Raw genomic sequence first — 20,812 nt, 5'->3', positions numbered from 1 at the left:
CTCATTTTCAGGTTTCGGCAGCACTCACTTCATTTGCAGAGCCTATTTACTACGACATTTAACCTGACTGGAACAGCAGGCAGGCTGAGTCTGGCTCAAGGCGACAATTCTCATGCAACTGTCAGACACACAAAAACAAACTAAATTGCCTTTCAAATTGCTTTCTTGTGACCGTCTTAACTTTCTGACACGTAAAGTATGGTCCTACGTAGGAAACATCAACCCAACAAATTTACAACTGAATTCCAAATTATTTGGGAGTTGCTCCTGTCAAGTGAAAACCTCTGGGTCACTGAGCTAATTAAATGGCTTCAAAGGAGAAACTATTATCTGAAAGGCACCGCTGTTCTTCTGTGATTGCCCGATCGATGCACCTGGGCAGCGTTTGTACCTGGGTGTTGTCCGGAGGCGCGGGGAGCTCGGCGGGCCTGCGGTTGCGTTGTTGCTCGGGGCCCAAGTGTTTGTGGCTGAGCGGTTTCCTCTGGCAGGGGGAGGGGGCCCGGGGCTGCTGGCAGGGGGCCGCTGTCATTTGCAGCATCACCATGCCGCTGCTGGGGGCCGGGGGTAACAGCCCTGCACGCAGACAGAAATGGAAAGGTTGAAGCAATGTTGCTGTCGACAAGTGGCAAATCAGGTCGACACCCCCCCCCCACTACTTATTTAATTCATCACATCAGCTCATCATTTATGCACCGAAGTAAATGTGTTTTTGCCCCAAAGCTGCGTTTCAGCACTTTTGTTCAGCTACACAACCTCATCAATGAAAACACTGCTCCCACACCGTTAGCCTCTCAGCAATTATGTCTTAAGTGCCTCGACTATAAGGGCACACTGGAATTGGCAATCACGGCGTCCATTCCCTTCTCCTGCTAAATCCTCTGCAATGATCCAGGAAATCCAATTATCTAATTATTCTGTGGCACATAAAGATGACTTGTAAAAAAAAATAATAATAATTAAATAAATAAATGATCAGCACCTTCCTGCTCATGAGCACAAACATACATTACACCTCCATCTAATTAACTTTTGTTTACATGAAGCTCACATGAGGTGGAAATCATACACAAACTTTGCACAGCTGACGCTGGTGTTGATTTAGGAAATAAAACCTCATAACAGTAGCAAGGACATTGGATATTTGGACTTAATCTGCAGATTATTTCTGGCCCCGGCCTAGCCAATTAAAAGTGTTTACTGGTCACGCTGTAGGTAAGGCCGTCCTGAGACCTTCATCTGACCTCATTACTGGAAGAGCTGGAAACGATGGCTCCCCCTGCACTGTGCTCCCATAATAATCAGACATGAATAATAAAGGTCATTAGTAAGGAGACTGCCCCACCTGGGCCTCTGGACAGCGATTCGTGACCAAGCAGACATGAAAAGATGTGTTATTGTAGCTGTTCTTTAAGGGAGAAGTCCACCCCCAATTCATCTTTTAATGCCACGAAGGTAAAATGGGAGACAGGTGAAACTGGGTAATTACAACTAGAATGATAAATATGCAAAGGCTGGCACACTGGCTGATGTTACTGGTATCACTGCTGCATTTCCTCCACCGTTCCCCATCATTTCAGCCTAATAAGTCCGTACTGCATTTTGCAAACATATATGGTCACACTCACACTAGCACCTCTCCAACTTTCATCCTCTGCTGTGACGGGAAATGGGCGGAGCACAGCATCGAGTCACAGAGTTGAAATGGGGTGGAGAGAAGAAAGGGAGCTGATGACTTCTCGTTAGCTTACTGCAGGTGCATCAAAAGCTTCCCAACGAGACTGAAAGACGCTGACCGGCCCCCAGATATCTAAAACTGATATGGTGACCAGGGGGTACCAACTACGTTAGAGGGGTACCAGGGCAACCGGAGTTTGGAACACCCACTAGCAACCAATCACCAGCTACAAAGCGATGCACGGTGAGACAACCGCTTCCTGTGTGGACACTCGTGAAGTAGTTGATTCGAGCACTGGCCGAGTAACAGCCACTTCACTCACTTCATTTCAAAAGGCACAAAAGGTGTAACTGGATTGCTGTGTGTAAATTAATGAAAAACTGACAAACAATGAAGAAACGTTAGCTTATGCAGCAGCACATGACCTGTCCACCAGGTGGCACTATGAAGCACATTTTTACAATGTAAACAAAGTACCCCAGTCACAAAACCTAATATCTATGTTGTGTTTATGAAACAAAGATCCTCATGAGCTCCGGTATAAAATCGGATCAATATCAACCGCATACTCTTATCAGACCAGCTATCATCAGTTTACAGAGACACATCTGTGTGTTTGACTGAATGGGAAAGATTTGAAAAGTGAAAGAACAGAAGTTTTATATGTTTGAGAGGTGGGTTACAAACTGAAATATTAAACACTGTAATATTATCAAACCTCGACTATGATAAAATAAAACAGAATTAACATTTAAGAGCAGGACCAGTGCGGAAATAAGACACATTCTTGCTTATGTTACAGATCCTCAATGCGATACGTCTCAGTGTCGTCGGAGCATAGCAACAGCAATACCAACAACTTCTTCTGATGAGTCATGACATCAGTCATTTCTTACTTTATTGGTTTTTTCAATGCAGCAGTTGATGTCAGCGTAACATTTGCAGTGGTCGACCTAATCACTGTTTAATCCCCATCCAGCTCTGGAGGAAGAAGTACATGAGCAAATCACTTTTACTTATCCAAACTCCAGGGACCTGGCATCACGGGCCTCGCTCTTTTTCATTTCAGAAATCCAGAGTGTAAATCTAATCACGCATCTGACGCGCACACAAAGGTAAAGTAAACTCAGGGAAGATTATTTCATTATGAACTGCAGGTTGTGGCTACGGAGGAATCCATTCTGCAGTTATTGACACTGAAAGATGAGGAAAATAAAGAATGTCAGAGTGCTGGCAGTGATGAGGAATCTCCAGTGAAGTGAATATTCTCACTTTATTGCGCGATCCTACTGTAGGTCACTGTGTGTTTCATATCTCGACCTCTGACTGGTCTGAGGGCCAGCTTCAGGGGGGAGCGTACCTGCGTACTGCTGGCCCGGGTGCTGCTGGGAGACGCAGGGGGACGAGGTCTGAGGAAACTGGAGCTGCTCCATCATCGGGGTGGGCAGGAAACTCACTGTCGAACTGAGGATGAAAAAGCACATCACAGATTTCTGTAGGTTGAAACTATTTAAACTCTAATCCTTCCAAAATCTGCTCAAAGAGTTAAATTCTTGGAATTTCAAAGTGTGGGTTTCTGTCAAACAAGAGTTAAATTTAATTTTGATTTGCACGAGACTTTAACTGTGGTCATGAGACTTACAAGACAATTCAAGCTGCAAGTAGCAGCGAGTAAGTCTAAGTCATTTAATTTATCATATCAGTTAATGGTTACACACAACTTAAAACACTCCACTCTGAAGCTGACACCAAAGTCTCGTGTTTAGAGAAATCTTTAAAAAAAAAAAAAAGCACCTCTAAGCCTACACAGATGCACACCTCCAGGAGTTCTGAGGCGGGGTATTAAAATCTGAAATGCAACTTCAAGTCCATCTGGAAAGTAGGCGCTCTGCTCCGTAAGCAACCCGCCTGCGGGGACTCGTCTCCAGCTGGCGAAAAAGCAGGCTGCAGGTGGACAGTCGGCCCTCGTGGGAGCAGACTGAGCCGTTCGAACGCTGCCGCATAAATCATTCCCACACCGACTGCCCCACTAAGGCAGCCTCATTTTACAGCTGGGACGATGAGAAAGTGACCTCTCCTCGAACGCGTGTATCTCTGCATTGTTCTTCTCCAGGTGATGACTGTGTACACGGCTGCGCTTGCCTCTGCTGTTTGTTACGTATACGTAGTCCCAGTAGTGCTCTTCTCACCAGTATCCAGATTGATTGGGTCCATGGAGGTAGAAACTAATTACATGTTTTGCTTTCTGTGAGCTAGTTCTATCAATCAGCTATAATGAGAGGCTCCACACTACTCCACAGCAGCGGCGTAATGACAGGAAAATGGCAAAAGCTCTTGGAGGCGGCATCAGAGTCGACATTCATCAGCTGCACGCAGACCCAGTTCACCAAAACGATCGTGGTAATAACCCCCCCAACCCCCCACCCCACAGTGAACAAAGATGACCTTGGCTCAGAGGCGCTTTGGGGATTCACTCATCAACCCCGTTTCGTCTCTAAATAAGAGGCACCTTCAAGCACCTGCAAATCGTTTTCTGGGACAAAGAACATCTACAGTCGGGCTAATTTCTTCCATTTAAACCTGATTAAAGTAACTATGATTTAAAACGTGTCATTAGGAGAGGATGAACATAAATCAGGGGGAGTGTGTCATCAGGGTGGGCGGGAGTTAAGTCGGAGCTGCAGCAGAAAATAAAGTTAGACGTCACCTTCACACTAATTATTAAATGTGAACTAAATTATTAAATACAAAAGAAAATGTGGCTTCGCTTCCCAGCACTGGATGCCTGACGGGTGAGCCAGTAGAAATTAGAATGTGACTAAAAACTGCTCTCCCTCTCCTACGAGACATGAGAAACGCCGAGCACGGCAGTTTAAAAATGGAAACCAAGTTGGCAACTTCATCGCAAACTTTCTCCTACGTTGTAGGACAGCTGCCCGTGATTTGGATAGAAGAACTTCAGCCTCAACCTTCTGCAAAGGAGAGGCGGGAGAATAAATGCTACGTGTCTCGAAAATACAACAGCACACTGTTTGTACTGACAATGAATTCGAACGCAGTGGAAACGGCCATACCATAAAGGAGCTTTAGAGAGACGGTGAACTCCTGAGGTTTGTCAGCAGGACAGGCGCTTAGTCCAAATTAGAATGTGGATTTTTGGAAGGATTCACCATTTCACAGCAGCACAACCGCAAATTTTGTGTCTTCACAAATTCATCAAAAAGAAAAGTTGGGAGAAGCTGTCACAGGGCCCTCAAGAAACGATCCCGAGTAATTAGCATCCAGAGACTCGATTCATGCATGGTGTGCAGTATTGGACGGTGAAATGTCAATACCAGCTTCAAAAATCCTCCCCTGGAAGGCAGATATAAGAAAATCCAGTAGGGTTCAAGCTATAATTACAACTGTGGGAATCTGTCTGGATGATCGCTTCACTTTTTAGACCCATAATGAACACAAGAAGCAAATTTAAAAGGTCTGAAACAGGTTCCTGCATAGAAATAAAAAAAGATTTCTCTTATTGTAGACAAAAAAAAAAAAAAGAACCATTTTCAGTCTACCACTCAGCAGCTCCCTCCACCTTCAAACCCCTCCAGGCTGCTACCTGACCACTTCCAGGGATACACGATACATGTGTTTAGGACAATAACTGTTATCATCAATAACATTATCGGCAGTTGTGACACTTTGCTCCTCACAAGTGAAATGAAAAAAACAAAAAGAAAGAAAAACGTTTGTCATGTTTGCAACACAACAGCGTGCAGCATATCGCCGATGTAGAGCCATACCTCATGGTGGTGTGCTGGTTCGGGGGCAGCAGGCTGTAGCAGGGCTGCATGCCAGCTACAGCCACTGCTCCCTGTCCCGGCTGGCAGGACACAAACACTGGCTGCTGGTACGTCTGCTGTGGAACAGAAACCTGCTACAAGAAAACAGAGAAAAAAAGAAATCCATCAAAAGGCACAAATTAAAGACAACTGACTTTACTGGCGCATTTAAAAACGAGTCTGTCAAACAAACTTGTTTTTAAAATTCTCCAGTTGGCATTTTAAAACCCACAGAGCCACAGTTTTGTATTTTTTTTTATGTGTCAATGTGAGTAAAGAACCACAAGCAGCTTTGAGAACAACAGAGCGAAGCTAATATTACTCTAGCAGACGCTCACTGGGAAAAGCTCAGAGAGGCGCCCCATCATTAAAGTACCTGATAAGACTGCATTGGAGGGTACTGGACCATCATGCCTTGCATCTGGTTGCCCATATTGCTTTGCTGGTTGCCAGAGAGAGCGAGGTTGGGTGTTGGCTGCACGCCCACTACTGTCTGGTAGCTGGACGCTGGGTTTGGCATCACGGCTTGGTGCACTGAGGCAAAATGAGAAAAGGCACAACGCTGTGACCGAAAGAAAAGAGACTCCTGATGGACACACGGTGATAATCAACCACCAAAAGTGCAATTAAGATTCATGATTTCTCTGCAGCATAGCAGGAGAGGACACTCATAAAAGCTTTGAGGAAAAACACCCGGGCCAATAAGATTTCACACACAAAAAATTTTTTTTCAACATTTAATTGATTTTCAAAGGATATTTGCTTCTTAAAACAATCACAACAATGAACACAGAGGCTCCATCAGACCGAGAACAATAGCAGAGTGCGTGGGGAGTTGAGCTGTTAAAGCTAAGCAGGTCTGGGATAAATGAGAAAGTCAATACATCTGATTTAGCCTGCAGTGGCCCAAACCTGCAACTCGAGCAGACGAGCCACTCCTCTGCTGAGGGGAAAATACAAAAACACCATCACTTTGATGAGATTGCTCATTCCTACAATAATTGTTGGGCGAATACAATGACACACAAAAGACGATGCAAAGTCAAGCAGGTCTGACGAGTCTCCAAATGGCCTAAAATGGCGTCGCCTGCGCCTAACCCGAGGCTGTGGGGGGGGGGACTCAGACACTTAAATGTCAAGGTGACAAAAAGACATTTGAAAATGCTGTCCCTTGTGACACACATGCACGGTAATCCGAGTGACTGAGGAGAGGACGTCCTTTTGTGAAGGTGTCTTTACAGTCTGCCGCCCCGGGAGAAAAGTACAGCGAGACAATGAGAGCGCTCCGCGAGGAACAGAGCGAAGAGGACTATTTTTAAACCACCCTCGCCTCCCACCTTCACTTACAAACCAAGCATGAAATGACCATAATATCAAAAGCACCCGATTTTATTCCATTGCAGCACGGAGCAACGAGGGATGATTCTGACTTCTTTCCTTCCATCAGACGCAGATAACGGCCGACTGTCCTGATTGCTGTGCAAGCGTGGCTGACCATCCTCACAGTCTTGTTCAGCTTCAGGATTAAAGCTATCAGGCAGAGGAGGCATTCTGAGGAAGTGTTTACTTTGTACACACACACACACACACACACACACACACACACACACACACACACACACACACACTCCTCCCTTCTTTGAGGACTGGATTTAGTTTCAAAAAGCGGTCCTCTGCTGAGATGCTCGCACCTTCTAGCAACGATGATGTGAGAGGGCTGGAAAAGAGACCGGTTCACTGTGAGATTCATAGAGGCCTCTCAGACAGCGTCCCGGCCCCGCATCCCGTCTCTCAGGCTCCGTACCCTTACTCCTTTGTGGTATTAACTTAGATTCCAGCTGTTTTCCAGAGCTCAGAGTGGGCTTCAAGGAGGTGACGACACATGCAAGCATGCTGGGTCCGTGTACGGTAAAGGCAAAGGGTCTTTACGATATTAAATACATGCATTTTCCCCAACTAATGAAAAGAAAAAGTTTTCACTGTCATATCATAACATATACTCTTTCCACGTAAACACAGACAATCAGTTATATTAACATTAAAGAGAGCTGAAAGCACCGAGGTGTTTCCTTTATAAACATTTTCAGGCACCGGCTTTAAGAGTAAACGACGTTCTCGAGCCATCTGTCATTAAACTTTCATGTTTCCATTTCCATAAACTAACAAGCAGGCTGGCAGGAAGACCTTCTTGTTTTTCATCATCTTCGTGCTGTAAGCCCTACGTTGCGCCATCATCACTGCAAGGAAAAAAAAAAAAAAACCCTGACTGGTAAATGTGTCACCTGAAATTGCTTGTACTCTAAGGGAACTGCAGACCAGTGAAAACTGGTTGATGTGAACACAGTAAAATGTTCCACTGTGTGTAGCTTGGTCCCAAGAGAGCCCGTGTTCAGACTGTTTTATTTTTAATATATAACAAAAACCTCACATATATAAAAAGGTGTACGGACTGGAAATCATACTTGAAATTCTCTCTTTAAAAGGACTTCTAGCTAAACTCTGACAATAAGATTACGTTCCAGCTGTTGGGCTTTGGACAGATGTTCTGCTCCCACATAAGGGGGGCACTTGCGGACTGTAACATGAGGCGATTCTTTACGTGTGATCTGTGCTACGGAGGCACCCGCTGTGCAAAAGTCTTGAGCCAAGCCTTATTTCTTTGCTTTTAAGGAGCCAGATTTTCTTGTAAATATTTTAAAGCAGCCTTGAGTTTTTCTTTGGACACTGGCTGCTATTTCAATCATTTTCAGTTCAATCCTTACAGCTGAATATTTTCAGAGTTATGTGTGTCCCATTTTTAAACCACTTAACATTGACCTATGAATCATTCAAGGAGAACCAATTTTAAATGGTATCTTTAGGCACTTTGTTACTAGCAGCTTGACGCAAAGGAAACAAACAAACAAAAAAAAAAAAGAAAACAAAATTTGTTGCAATTTTCACTTAATAATGAAGGGAAATGTGGAGAAAAAGCGGAGTTATTCCAATGGGGGGGAAGGGGGAGGGTTAGTCAAAGTGCTGCTGAACAAGTTTGTGGGGTTTGATGGCTCTAGCTTGAACAGTATGCCTCTATGGTGTGAATCTGAACATCCTAAGTCACAACGAGTTTTCACGTTCACAAGGTTTTCAGAAAACTTGACTTCTGACCTTTACCTTCAGGTCAAGGTCAGCGAGATTCGATGTCACGTGAGATTTTTAGTACATGCGTGGAACAGTCACCGCTGCCGACAAATTGAACCAACATCATGAAATTTGGACTCATCGCTCCATAAGACCTGCTGCCACTGATTTTTAGTGGTTCAAAGAAAAAATTCAAACTGTCATCTATTTGTATGGAAGTGGTCAGGAGAGAGGTACAACAGTGGGTGAAAAACACGGTGGAGGCTCGGTCATTGTTTGGGGCAGCTTCATTTTTCAGCATGACAATGATTTACAGCATTGGCAGTAAAAACATACAGAGTAACAACCTTACTGAAGCAGTGTGAGATCATCTCAGAGAACAGAACAAAAGGCAGAAACATCCAAAGAAGAGCTTTAAATGTCCTTCAAGAAGCCTGGAGAATTATTCCTGAAGACTGCTTAAAGAAATGAGAAAAAAGCTGCCTCAGAGAGTTCAGACTGTGCTGAAGAATAAAGGTGGTCACACCAAATATTGACTTTCAAGCTCATTAGAACTGTACAAACTCGGTTTTTGCCTTATATACTGTATTTCCATGTATGCTTCAATAAATTGCTGCTCTTATTTCCCCTTTTCGTAGCAAAATATAAAGAAACGAGAAGCAGCTCGAGACTTTTGCACAGTACTGTAAATCGGCCGTTAATGACAAAGTCTGATATCCACACGTCTGCAAATGAAAGCTTTTTACCGATGTCATGGGCCAGTATTTATATATTCTGCCACATCAGTTTTGCACTGGCTAAATGTTTGCAGATAGTGTGACGAAGAAACCTGTTGACTTAGTTCAGATGCATTTTGTTTTTCCTTGAACAAATGGGAGCATAATTAACAACAACAACAACAACAAATATCAACTTTAGGCATCAGCTAAATTGTTTACATCATCCACTTCTAGCTATTGGGATGGGATTGTATCTCTATTCTAAACACACTGCAGTGACTGTGCAGTGTATGTAATGCTTAATTATTTGCAAGTGAAATCTGTTGAGCTCTGGATATAAAACATTTTTTATTATTGTCACTTTGATAGAAAAGAAAAATATATATATATGAAAAACTCAAAGTGACATTTTCCCTCTAGAGCTGGCATTTAGTTTGTAGCAGGGGCAACAGCAGCAAAGCCTCAAAGGAGGAGCAGAAACCAGAGAAAGGTTCAAGTATGACTCAAATCATAGCTGTATTCATTCAAAGAAAATATGTACTACCTTTAAAAGGCTGAGCTTTGTCAATCGTCTTTCTAGCAGTTATATTTAATTTATCTAACAATGCCCTTTAATAATATCCACCGTTTCCTAACAGCAGAGAAAACAAATGCTTCAGCCTTCACATATATTACAAGATGCTTTCTGAGAATGGCCATGACTGAAGCCAAAGCCCTGTGGTGGTGGTGACTGACTGATGCAAGTGAGTGGAAACGCTGACAGGTTCCTCTGTGGCCACTGGCTTGGCCATCAGAGAATTTCCATTGATAACTTATTTATTATGTGTGCAACCCACGCTGCAGTGTCTTCACCTTTAGATGCGCCTCTATGTGTGCATCTCTAATTAATGCAAAAGCAGAAGGGAAACGAGGCGCTGGAGTCTCTTTTTTTTTTTTTTTTTTGGTTTTCCTGAGAAATAATTGCTGTCCTTTGCCTTTGTAGGTCAGCTTCATTTGTCTGCTGTCTATTCCCCGCTCCCCCAGCAGGGAGGCCACATTTGCAGCCTACAGATGACAGAATAGTGCCGAAGCCACTTATGGAGATGTGTGTGGCTGATTGTACAAGTCACAACTCTGGGGCAACATTACATCCAGTTAAGCCACTCTGCATGTGTGTGTGTCTGTGGGTGTGTGTGTGTGTGTGCGTGCGTGCACGCTGTGAGAGAAAGACCGAGCAGGAGCTAACAATCTCAATTCCTGTGGCAAAAGGGGTGGGGGGGAGAAAGAACACACAAAGTGAATAATCTAGCGGATGACTCCCGGGGAGACATCTGAACGTGTAAAAACAAACAGAGGGAAGGAAGGGAGAGATATTTGTCCTTCACCAGAGCTGTCGGACTGCGGCTGCATAGCTCCCTCGTGATGAAACAAAAAAAAAAAATAAGGACATAAAAATGCTATCTAAGAGCTCAAAGCGAGACGTTAAAGTCTACTGAGCATGACTCATGACAAAACAGCTTGGCTGAGCTTTGCTCTTAACAACATGGAGCCTGGAAATTCAAGGAAAACTGTGGATCTTTTTCATTAAAACATCCCTTGATTTGCCTTCAGATCCACCGTGCAACTGTTTCAAAGCTTTTTTGGCTAATTTGTACCTTTGTGCAGACGACTAGAGGTAAAAGAAGAGGGACCTGCTGCTGTTTGGTATCCCGGCGCGCAACTTTAAACTGAATTTATTAACAATAAAAGAAGCCATTTTAAAATGGAGCCACATGTGGCTGTGAGCACATTAGTGTCTGTGAAAAATGAGTACAGGAAAACATTTTCCGCCACTGAAAATATCAAAAATCTATTTTTATCGTGCAATACCAAAAGTGGACCACAAAACGGTGCAGTAAATTAACTTTAACCAGGTAAGTGTTTAAAACAGACACCAGCACAAATCTGAAAACATCACTTTTATAAAATGCTGCCCCCTGGTGGTGCACGTTTTGGTTAAATTCTGCAGAGGGTAATTACAAAAAGTACATTTAAACACTGCTGATAGAACAAATGCTGGTCGCTTGACCCAATTCTTCAGATTTTTAGCGTTAGCTAGCTGCTGGTTCTAAGACGTTACACAGCCACCTGCCACTAGATGGCAGTAACACCCCCATCTCTCTGTGACAATAAGTTATACGCAAACAAGGTGGAAACAAAGAACCGACAGCCAGCTGAAGGCGGCTGCTGGTGCTAGCACTGCTAGCCTATACAGCACCAAAAAAAGTGTACATGTGTGTAATATAAAACTTTATGACATTACAAAAATTCACAAGTTTTTTTCTTTTCTATCTGACACTGACTGCTTAAAGCTGTAATTTTGTGAGAGCAATGACATAATTATGTAGTCATCTACAAAGGACTCCTTACATGGAGAGTCAGGCATACTTAATGAGCGACAGAGACGCATTTCAGCTGCTTTTAAAATATGTTTGTTACTGCAGAATGTGATTACTGGCTCACAAAAGGCTCTTAATACACTTGGATATTTGTAATCACAACGTTTCACCTCAGCCATTAAACTGGGATTCATTCTGACTTTTTTTGAGGGATTTATTACTTTTAAGCTGCCAAAAACATCACTGTCAGAAAGTCAGTAGTAGTAGTGGCTCTTTAAAATGACCGTGTTGGTACCTTGTTGCTGGGGCAGGTTTTGGCTCTGTGGGCAGTTATAGGGCAGCGCGCTGACAGGCGGACGGTAGTGCTGCTGCTGCGTGCTGGAGCAGTGTGGGTGGTGGGCTGAAGAGCAGTAACAGGAGGACATCTGCGAGAGATGCAAAACACACAAATTCAACGAGTGAATGACGCATCAACAGTCCCATTTGAATTCACTTCACAGCAGGAGGAGAAATGAAGGATTAGTCATAAAGCTGGTTTTCGCTGCAGGAGTGACTCATGATGACAAATTAACACATTCTGAGACACTTCTGGACAATCGGCAGGATTTCAGCCGTTCGCTGATGTCCCTACCTGCTGGACAGGCTGCTGGATGTAGGCGTGCTGCTGCAGGAGTGGCTGGTTCAGGGTGGGTCCGGGAAAAGCAGCAGGACCCAGGGTGGAGCTGGGATATGTGTGATTTTGGGTCGGGGTTGGGAGTGGGATGGGCTGACCCTGCAGCAGCCCCGGGTGTCCTCCTGATGGCCCTGTCACTATGTAGCTAGCAACCTGCTGTGGAGGAGCTCCCTGCAGCACCACAGCAGAGGGGTGGTGGTGGTGGTGGTATACAGAGGGATAGTGGCGACCATCAGGAGCTGAAGGGCCGCCATCATTGGCTGGCTGCTGCGCCAGAGTCATGTGACTGAACTGGGCATTGAGAGAGTCAGGCTGCAGAGATAATCACAGGGTACACTTTTAATCAAAATACAGATCAAATTCAACAACAGACAGCAGCAGATACACTCAAATTTACAGCAAAAAGGCACTGAATTTAACACATTTATCCTGCTTAGAATATGGATCAATATACAGCTCAACCAGTGGGAACACATCTCTAAGCTAAGTGATAAAATCAGCGACATTTCTCACATTGACTTTCACTTTAACCAAATGCAGAGAGCTCATATATCTGACCCAGGTCTGCAGAGTGAGCTACTCATCAGTATCACCAGCACACACCAGTCCAGGTCATCTCTGACATGTTGTTGGAAAAATAGTGTTTTTAGTCATGGATTATGCAGCACTAACATCTGGTGATGAATTAAATATTAATGGAACTTTCCACAGGCATAATTAGTCACAGAGGCATGTCTTTCACTAAAACCAGGTCAGAAATGAGGTTAAGTGAATGCATGATCTATATATGTGGGTAATAGCTCCTACTGGATTTAGACACACCTTTCCACAAAATAAGCTACAAGAGTTATTTGAGGGGAATATTAATACCTGTTTTTCTCCACTGATAGAAATGACAAGATGTGAACTAGTACAGACGCCACTTGATAATTTTACTATTTCAAAGAAATAAGCTAATTCATATAAATACAGGTACATTTTTAATATATTACTGCTAAAAAATTATTAACAAGCTAAAAAAAAAAAAAAAAAGAGCACATAAATACAGCATGGAGACCTGGGTCAAATGAGAGCTCAGAGGACTTCTTTAGCACAACCCAAAATGAGTGGATTTCTTTCTCTTTTTTAACTTTCTGGACATTTGTGTCAGATTTTAATTAACTAATCCAACTGCTCAGAGAAGAAGCCTATAAATAAGCTCTTAATGAGCCAGGTCTGACAGGAGATGGAGTGGGGGAAGAATAATAAAATGGAAGAAGGAAGTTCTGTACCACAGTGTATTGTTGGTTAGGACAGACGGGCAGGAACTGAGGAGGAAGAGGAGGAGGAGGAGGAAGAGGATAAGAGACCGTTGGGTTGTGGACAGGCTCAGAGGGCGGCTGGAAAGGAGGACAGATCGGCTGAGGAGGGAAGGGAAGAAGAGATGGACAGGAGACGAGATCGGACGGAGGATGTTAGTATGTGTACACACACACACACACACACACACACACACACCCACACCTGTCACCTTCACATATGTTCTTTAAAGTAATACTGGGTTCTACATTTTATACGTTGGCCAACATGCCCACATTAGCTCCAACACTAGCATAGACTCACATAAAGTAGTGCAACTGGACACAAAGCTAGTATTAGCTCAGACATAATAGTGGCACACTCCACAGAAAGCTCAAATGATCTTAAACATTTAATTAGCCATTTTTTAATAAAGAGCATACTATGTAGCTGGGCATGCTCAGGTTTATGGTTTACATTACAGCACATAAACATGCTGCTTAATCAGTTTCTTAGATTTTTGCTCTTGGGGTGTTGGTTTTGGAAAGTAAATGTTTTAGTGAAGCTGCTGCTCCCATTTCAACACTCTAACTTAGCGAGGTTAAGAAAGAGTTAGGAAAACCGCAGAAATCAATTTAAATGGAAGAAAAAAGCAAAATCAGATTCCACCTGAGAAAAAAGAAGCACCGCCCACTGACCTGGGAGTGAAGGTGATTGGTTGGCTGTTGCTGTGCTGTGGCAGGAATTGGCTGCTGTGGGTTTTTCCCCTGCTGCTGGATCCTGCCAGCAGCTGGGGCGATGCTGGCTGGGCTATAAACTACAGTGCTGCCATCGGGATGGATGAAAGGCTTGCCTGTCAAATTTAATTCATAAGAGACCAAAAACCACTGTGATACAAGTGTTTCACACACAAATAATTCAGCTTCATGCAAAGATACAAACTTGAATGCTGACAGTGAAGGACACACCCAGACGGGGTCCATGAGAGGAGAGGCAACAGGAAATAATGACCTTGGCAGCTTTTGAAGATCAGTTTGGAGCCCAAAAGTGCACAACTGCGTGCTAGGCCCATGATGCATATTTACAGATCTCTCCCATCTGCTCGCTGCATTTTGATCAGCATGCTTTAGTCTGACTACTAATTTGACAGACAAACTGAGTGCAGCCTCATGCCAACCTGTAATTCTGTCCCAAAGTTATGAATTTTCATTCGCAAAGCAGCAAATTACAAGATGGGGGATTTTATTTTTGGATCATTTAATTTAATGCAGCAGGTTGAGGTTGGGTCACCGCCCTCATAAAAAGAATTCCTGTGTCTTCATGTGCTTTTTGGTGATTTCTGATTTTAATCAAATAGAAACGCAGAGGTAAGGCATCACGCACCTGTGTGTGGGTTGACCAGAACGCTGCCAGGTGGTATCCCTGAGGCTTCTAGCGGCAACAGGTAATAGTTTGTTGCGTCTGTAGCTGGTGGCGGCTGGGACGGGATGCTCTTGATCATCTCAGAGTGTCCGGGCCCTCTGGTGTCAGCAGCGGGGTGAATTAAAGGTGCGCTGGGGACGCTGGAGCGGGAGGAGGTTGAAACTGAGAGAGGGAGCTGGGGACGGGATAGCGAACTGGACGAGGAGCCGACGCTACTGCACGACTCTGAACCTGAGGAGGAGCAGAACAAAGAGGCGATTATCGGCTGCGTCCTAAATTTCCCACAGCGACTTTAACTTGTTTTGTTCTCGTTTGTTATTCATGTGGGAGGAAGAGAGCTGATTGTGATAATGAAGCATGGGAGGATATTCAGAGTCATGCCTCTTGCCATTAATACTACCTCTCCTGTGGTAGCGTTGCATTCTTATCTCTTGAGGCAACTGTTGATTGAGAAACTGGTATCTCTGCACCGTCTGTGATGGATTTCTCTCTGTATAATTAACGAATGTTGTGCAAAATGGTGAGCGCACACAGGGGGGTTTTTGGGGGGGAGGGGCTGACACCGCAATCTGGTGTTTAGGATTTTAGCTGGCCGAGTTTAATATTGTTCCCATTAGAAAACTTGTTATAGGACTTTCGTGGAAGGAGGAGAGTAAGAAGAGCCTGTAGTTAAGATTATATTTACTTTTAAAGAGCTTGAAACATAATATTAACAAGTAACTCGGCAATTTAAATTTCTGTATGTGCGATAACCGTATCAGAGGCTTCAAAAGAAGCCGTGTGAAGACCTAATCCATTTTAAAGTAAGAATGCAATATCACTACACAGAAATGCACCATTAAAGCCAAATTACCAAACTATCACCACTGAGGGACTCGGCTCCCATTTATTCTTATTTGTCATGTTGCAAAGCTCCAAAAACAACACTGCATGTGTATTATAGCCAAAATGTGTTTGTCTTGCCCAACAATAAATAAACTAATAGAAATCAGGCGGCACTTTTCTGTTTATCAACACCGAGCACCCAGTCAGATTTAAGAAATTGCTGCTTTATGTAGCATTCAGTGTATTTAAGAGCCATTATGTAATCAGATCATATTTTAAATGTCATTGAAATGTGTGACACTCTGTCACAATGTCTGATTAGTTGTCCAGCTACAGTTTTTAATCGGCGCTGGTAGCAGCAACAGCCTCCTTTCCCTGCAGGTTCGCGTCCACACGCCTCCGCAGGATGCAGACGCGCATCGTTTCGGCCAAGTGGTCACATGACAGTTCGCTCTGACACAGGCAGGGAAAACCTGCAGGACGACTGCCTGATGTTTCAGATTTAACTAATACTGCTGAGTTGAATCTGACATTACTGTTTGTGCGTGCGTCTGCATTGCTTTGCCATCACGAGGGAATCTGAACTGATTGCGTTGGACTCGAGGCCATTAAATGTTGAACAACAATTTAATAAAACAAAAAGAGAAGAACCAGGACCAACTGAGTCTGTGCACATGCTGTCAGAGCTATGAAGATGAGAAAACCTGTATGTGTCTACAGTGGCAGAATAGTAGCTACTGCATTAGCATAATGAGCAATGACTGCAATGGACGCATTTACATTTCTTTCAGAGTTATTATCTTTGTCCATCCATTTTCTTCCACTTATCCAATTCTAATTTTCTACTTTACCTGCGTACTCAAAGCACTCAAAACGGCAGGTTACACCAGGACAGGTCGCCAGTTTGTCGCAGGGCTAACAGAGAGAGACAAACAACCATTTGCACCTACGGCCAATTTAGAATCACCCGCTAACCTAACCCCACTAACTGCATGTCTTCGGACTGTGGGAGGATGCTGAAGTACCCGGAGAGAACCCACACAGAAAGGTCCCAGCCAAGATGATGGATTCAAACCCAGGACTTGCTGAGAGACAACAGTGCTGACCACTGTGCCACGACGCCGCCTTATCCATTATCTTTGTGTTAATCCACTGCATATTACTCCCAAATGCACCCATCACAGCTGTTATAAGCTGTTCTGGATTCTGTGTACGTTTTTAATGCGTAAACTACGGCTATAAAATCAACATTTTTAGCTGAGCAGAAACAGCAAATGACCTCAAATTTGTTCCTACACATAGAACTTCAGTCACTCTGGTTATTTTCCACCAGTGGATTCAGAAAATGCATCATAAATAATAAGCTGTGTTCGTGACTGGGAGTAAGAACTGGATAATTCGGTCGTAATTCAATCGGAAAAGTCGGAGAAAAGATTTAGCCTCCACAGCACAAAAGCCCGTATTTTCAGGTAAAGATGGTGTGTGGCCTGTGACAGTGAAAGCCTCCTCGAGAACTGAAAGACAAAGGCAGAAGAACACAGTCTGTGTCTCCTCAACTTATTTTCCTGGAACAGAAAACGAGGGCGGCCAGCTGCCTCGTAAACAACTTAAAAAGCTGCTCAGGCAAGAAGCCTTCTGCTGCTCCCGTTGGCTCTCTGTAAAAACCAGGGGATTTAAGGGAGAAAGGGGAAAAAATAAAAAAAAAGTGGTGGCAAGAACAAAATGGAGAGCAGAGGTCGACTGAGGACTGCTCCTTGTTACCGAGATAAAGAAGACAAGCCTGTAATGCAGAACATCTGATCACAGCCAGTCAAGTTACAAATGGATCACACTGTGGAGTAAGCACTTGCGGTTGAGGAGCAGCCTGAACTTCATCTCAGTGACACGGCACTGACACTTCCCTGCGCTAAGACTTATACATTATGCAGTAACTCCTCACTGTTCGCTTTTCCGCTGCGGCTGCAACAGCAGCAGCAATGCATTTAAAGAACCTCCTCCATCGCCAGGTTGATGTATGCTAATTAGATTTGACAGCTGTCCGGCTGCGCTTGGCCCGCAGACTTTTAATCGACCACGACAGGACCAAAAACATTTCTTCTGAGGAGACCTCAGCTGCCCCGAAAAAGCTTGAGGATTTTGCTTGAAGCTCTTATGCTACATTCTTATTTCTGTTTCTCATTTACCATCTAATTAGTGAATTGTTCCTCCTCATGCTGTGACAGAGTTTCCTCTCCCCTGTCTGCACGACTGCATGAATAAATCAGATGCTCGCTCGCTAATGAGACAAATCCCCCATTAGCTTCGTTTAGAATAAAAGCCATCAATCACATAAAAATCTACATCTGATTGAAAGCCCCTCCTCAAAAAAAAAAAAAAAAAGTTCATTAAAAGTCTGTCGATAACAGAATAATGAGAGCTACACTTTTTTACATTTCAGACTGCATCGTTTCACTTCAAACAAAGTCAGGATATTTTAAGGATTCTGCAGCATCAAACTGGGCGCGCATCAATAGGTCAGCTGATATCGGCTGTATCGACTGATATCAGTATATTGGCAACTAAATGCATTAGCCAGTGTTGGTGGGTGGTGATGTTTATCTGTTGTGTCACATCAATTCTGCTTTGGCTAAAAGGTTGAGAATAGCTTAATGAACAGCAGGTACAATATTTTAATGATAAAGATTTTTTTTAAACTTCCCTGCTACAAAATAATCCGTGATGGTAACTTTCCGAATAGCTAAAAATCATGGTGTATGCAGAATCCGAACACACCGCTGTTCAGCAATACTGTTATGAAAAGCTGACAATCTATATCCACAATGTGCATCAGCCAAATTATTTTATACGTCAGCACTGGTGCGTTCTTGAAAAACCACCATCTAAACGCTGTATTGTTCTGCTGCCTCTTGCCTGTTTTCGAGAGCCTCCCGGTGCTCTTGCTGCTGGCTGTGCTGTCTCCTCTGACGAGGACGGGGGAAATGCCGCTGAAGCTGCTGGCCTTGGTGATGGAGGGCCGCGGGGCAAGTCGGTTGGAGCTGTCCGAGCTGTCGGTGCTGCTCCAAGGCCGGGGCTCGCCGTGCCGTGGCAGCGCTTCAGTCTCCGAGCTGCTCTGCCGGCTGGCACCAGACTGGCCGGCCTGTAACCTGGACGGCAATAAAGTATTAATGCTTAATTAATGAAGATGCTTATGCTTACAGAACAAATGGAGAAGCCAGCAAATGTGTACACTAGAGACACAGGAAATCATTTTTCCTGTTGACTGATGGAGGATCAACCTGCTGTTTCAGCATGAATAGTGTATACTGAATGTTACTACAGTCATCATACTACAACAGTTCAGCAAGACCATCTACTCCTAACAGAACTAAACCCTTCATGAACTCCTAAATATATGATCACTAAAACTGATCTCAGATTTTCTTTTGGGGTGGGGGAAAAAAAAAAAGAAGAAGAAGAAAAAAAAAAAAAAAAAAAAGGAGGGTTTAGTGGTTTAATTGGCCAGTTGTTGGTGTGAATGTGCTGTCCCACATGAGGAGGTCTGGGCAGAAAATCCTGTTAAACAGGAGCTTTCTCCAGCAGCAAAAACAAATCCTCACATCAGCACTCCTGTTCCTGAGCGAGCCGATTAAGACAGACAGCGATTCAAAGGGTTTTCTCTGGAAGGAGCTCAAAGACGTGTGTGTGTGTGCGCGCTTGTGTGGACCCACCTGAACATTTGCCGCCTCTGTTGGGTGCTCATGCATGCGTCTTCATCCTGAGCACTGAAGGGAGGAGAGAGGCATTTCAGAGAGCAGGCGCTGACAAAAATGAGCTATCTACCATTTTAAAACGTGGCAGGGCTGCCTCTAATTGCTGCTCTGACAGGAAATACTATAAAAGTGATTGAACTTCAGCTAAAGTAGCGGCTTTTCTGAAGAACTTCAGTTCCACTTTATAGGATGAAATCAGCTCTACCTTGGCCAATTACCTGACAATTCATCATCCACGTTAGCGAGACACGGCTATTTGGGAAATATTTCTGTTCAGTGAAAGGTGGAGCAGCGTCAGTGATCGTGTAATTAATGCAATTTCACTACTTACGTTCTATCCAGTATGAAGTGATCTCCCTGTGAGCAAAGAGGAAAATTACTGTCAATAACGTGGAAAAAGCCGACTCATCTCGACTGAAAGAGGTTTTAGATTTCTGCAGATTCTCTCTGTAGTATCGATCGATTTGTCAATAAACATGTTAACAAATGTGCCGTTGCACTGCGCGCTCAAAACTGTGAATGTCAACCAATAAATCTGACTTCATCACAAAGATGGAGGGCTTCGAAAATCAGAGGCCCCCCCCCACCCAAATTCCCGTCTATAAATTCAAAAATCCAGCCGTGGTAATTGTTAGCAAGAAATCTAGTGAATTTGCACATGAATAGAAATGACACAAAGATTTGAGCAACATGGCCCCCACCCGCCCACCCCCACTCCGCCTACACAAACAGCTCTCACATCATGTGCAAATATCCTTTCTCTGGCTCGCTGGTACTCCTCCTCCCTCTCCTCCATCGATTTGCTCCTCTTGTCAGCTTTCAAACGCATTCGAATCTGGCGAGGACACACACACACACACACACACACACACACACACAGACAGACACACACACACACACACACACTTGTTTAACAGCTATGTCAGGGACGCCAGATTGTCCCACTCTTACTAACATGTCAGAAATGAAAGTGACAGCTTGGTGGAGGAAAGAAAAAGGAAAAAAAAAAAGAAGAAGAAGAAGAAGAGGAAAAAAAACACCTACCGTGCTGTCTTCACGATCAAAGCTGGAGTTGTCTCGTTTGAGAATGTAGCGTTTCTGAAAATCGTCCGCCCTGTCATCCTTGATGTGCTCGGAGAATTTCTGATCGGGTCTGTCGGTGGGGGA

At 43.9% G+C, this 20,812-nt stretch overlaps 2 protein-coding genes across 9 annotated transcripts in view; one reads left to right on the top strand and one right to left on the bottom strand.

Annotated features, from left to right (window-relative positions):
- Positions 1-20,812, top strand: part of zranb3 (zinc finger, RAN-binding domain containing 3) — a 180,865-nt gene that overhangs the window by 1,816 nt on the left and 158,237 nt on the right. The gene's annotated exons all lie outside the window — the stretch shown is intronic.
- Positions 1-20,812, bottom strand: part of r3hdm1 (R3H domain containing 1) — a 55,856-nt gene that overhangs the window by 3,805 nt on the left and 31,239 nt on the right. For 6 of the 8 annotated variants that reach the window (XR_004021033.1, XM_030746942.1, XM_030746965.1 and 3 more), the window contains 14 exons: positions 20,690-20,798; positions 20,385-20,480; positions 19,977-20,002; positions 19,604-19,657; positions 18,807-19,039; positions 15,033-15,302; positions 14,348-14,502; positions 13,643-13,771; positions 12,330-12,683; positions 11,994-12,123; positions 5,879-6,036; positions 5,464-5,597; positions 3,036-3,139; positions 392-573 (listed from right to left, as the gene is read on the bottom strand). Coding sequence is in view for 7 of the 8 variants with exons in the window: in XM_030746942.1 (XP_030602802.1) it covers positions 392-573; positions 3,036-3,139; positions 5,464-5,597; positions 5,879-6,036; positions 11,994-12,123; positions 12,330-12,683; positions 13,643-13,771; positions 14,348-14,502; positions 15,033-15,302; positions 18,807-19,039; positions 19,604-19,657; positions 19,977-20,002; positions 20,385-20,480; positions 20,690-20,798 (2,134 nt within the window). In the remaining variant the exon portion in view is untranslated. The remainder of the gene's footprint in view (positions 1-391; positions 574-3,035; positions 3,140-5,463; positions 5,598-5,878; positions 6,037-11,993; positions 12,124-12,329; positions 12,684-13,642; positions 13,772-14,347; positions 14,503-15,032; positions 15,303-18,806; positions 19,040-19,603; positions 19,658-19,976; positions 20,003-20,384; positions 20,481-20,689; positions 20,799-20,812) is intronic. The other 2 variants (XM_030746958.1, XM_030746973.1) reach the window with 2 other exon arrangements.

This window comes from Archocentrus centrarchus, chromosome 2, assembly GCF_007364275.1.
Source record: "Archocentrus centrarchus isolate MPI-CPG fArcCen1 chromosome 2, fArcCen1, whole genome shotgun sequence".
Taxonomy (NCBI): domain Eukaryota; kingdom Metazoa; phylum Chordata; class Actinopteri; order Cichliformes; family Cichlidae; genus Archocentrus; species Archocentrus centrarchus.
Note: the sequence above shows the minus strand (reverse complement) of the source record. Positions and strands in the feature narration are given on the sequence as shown.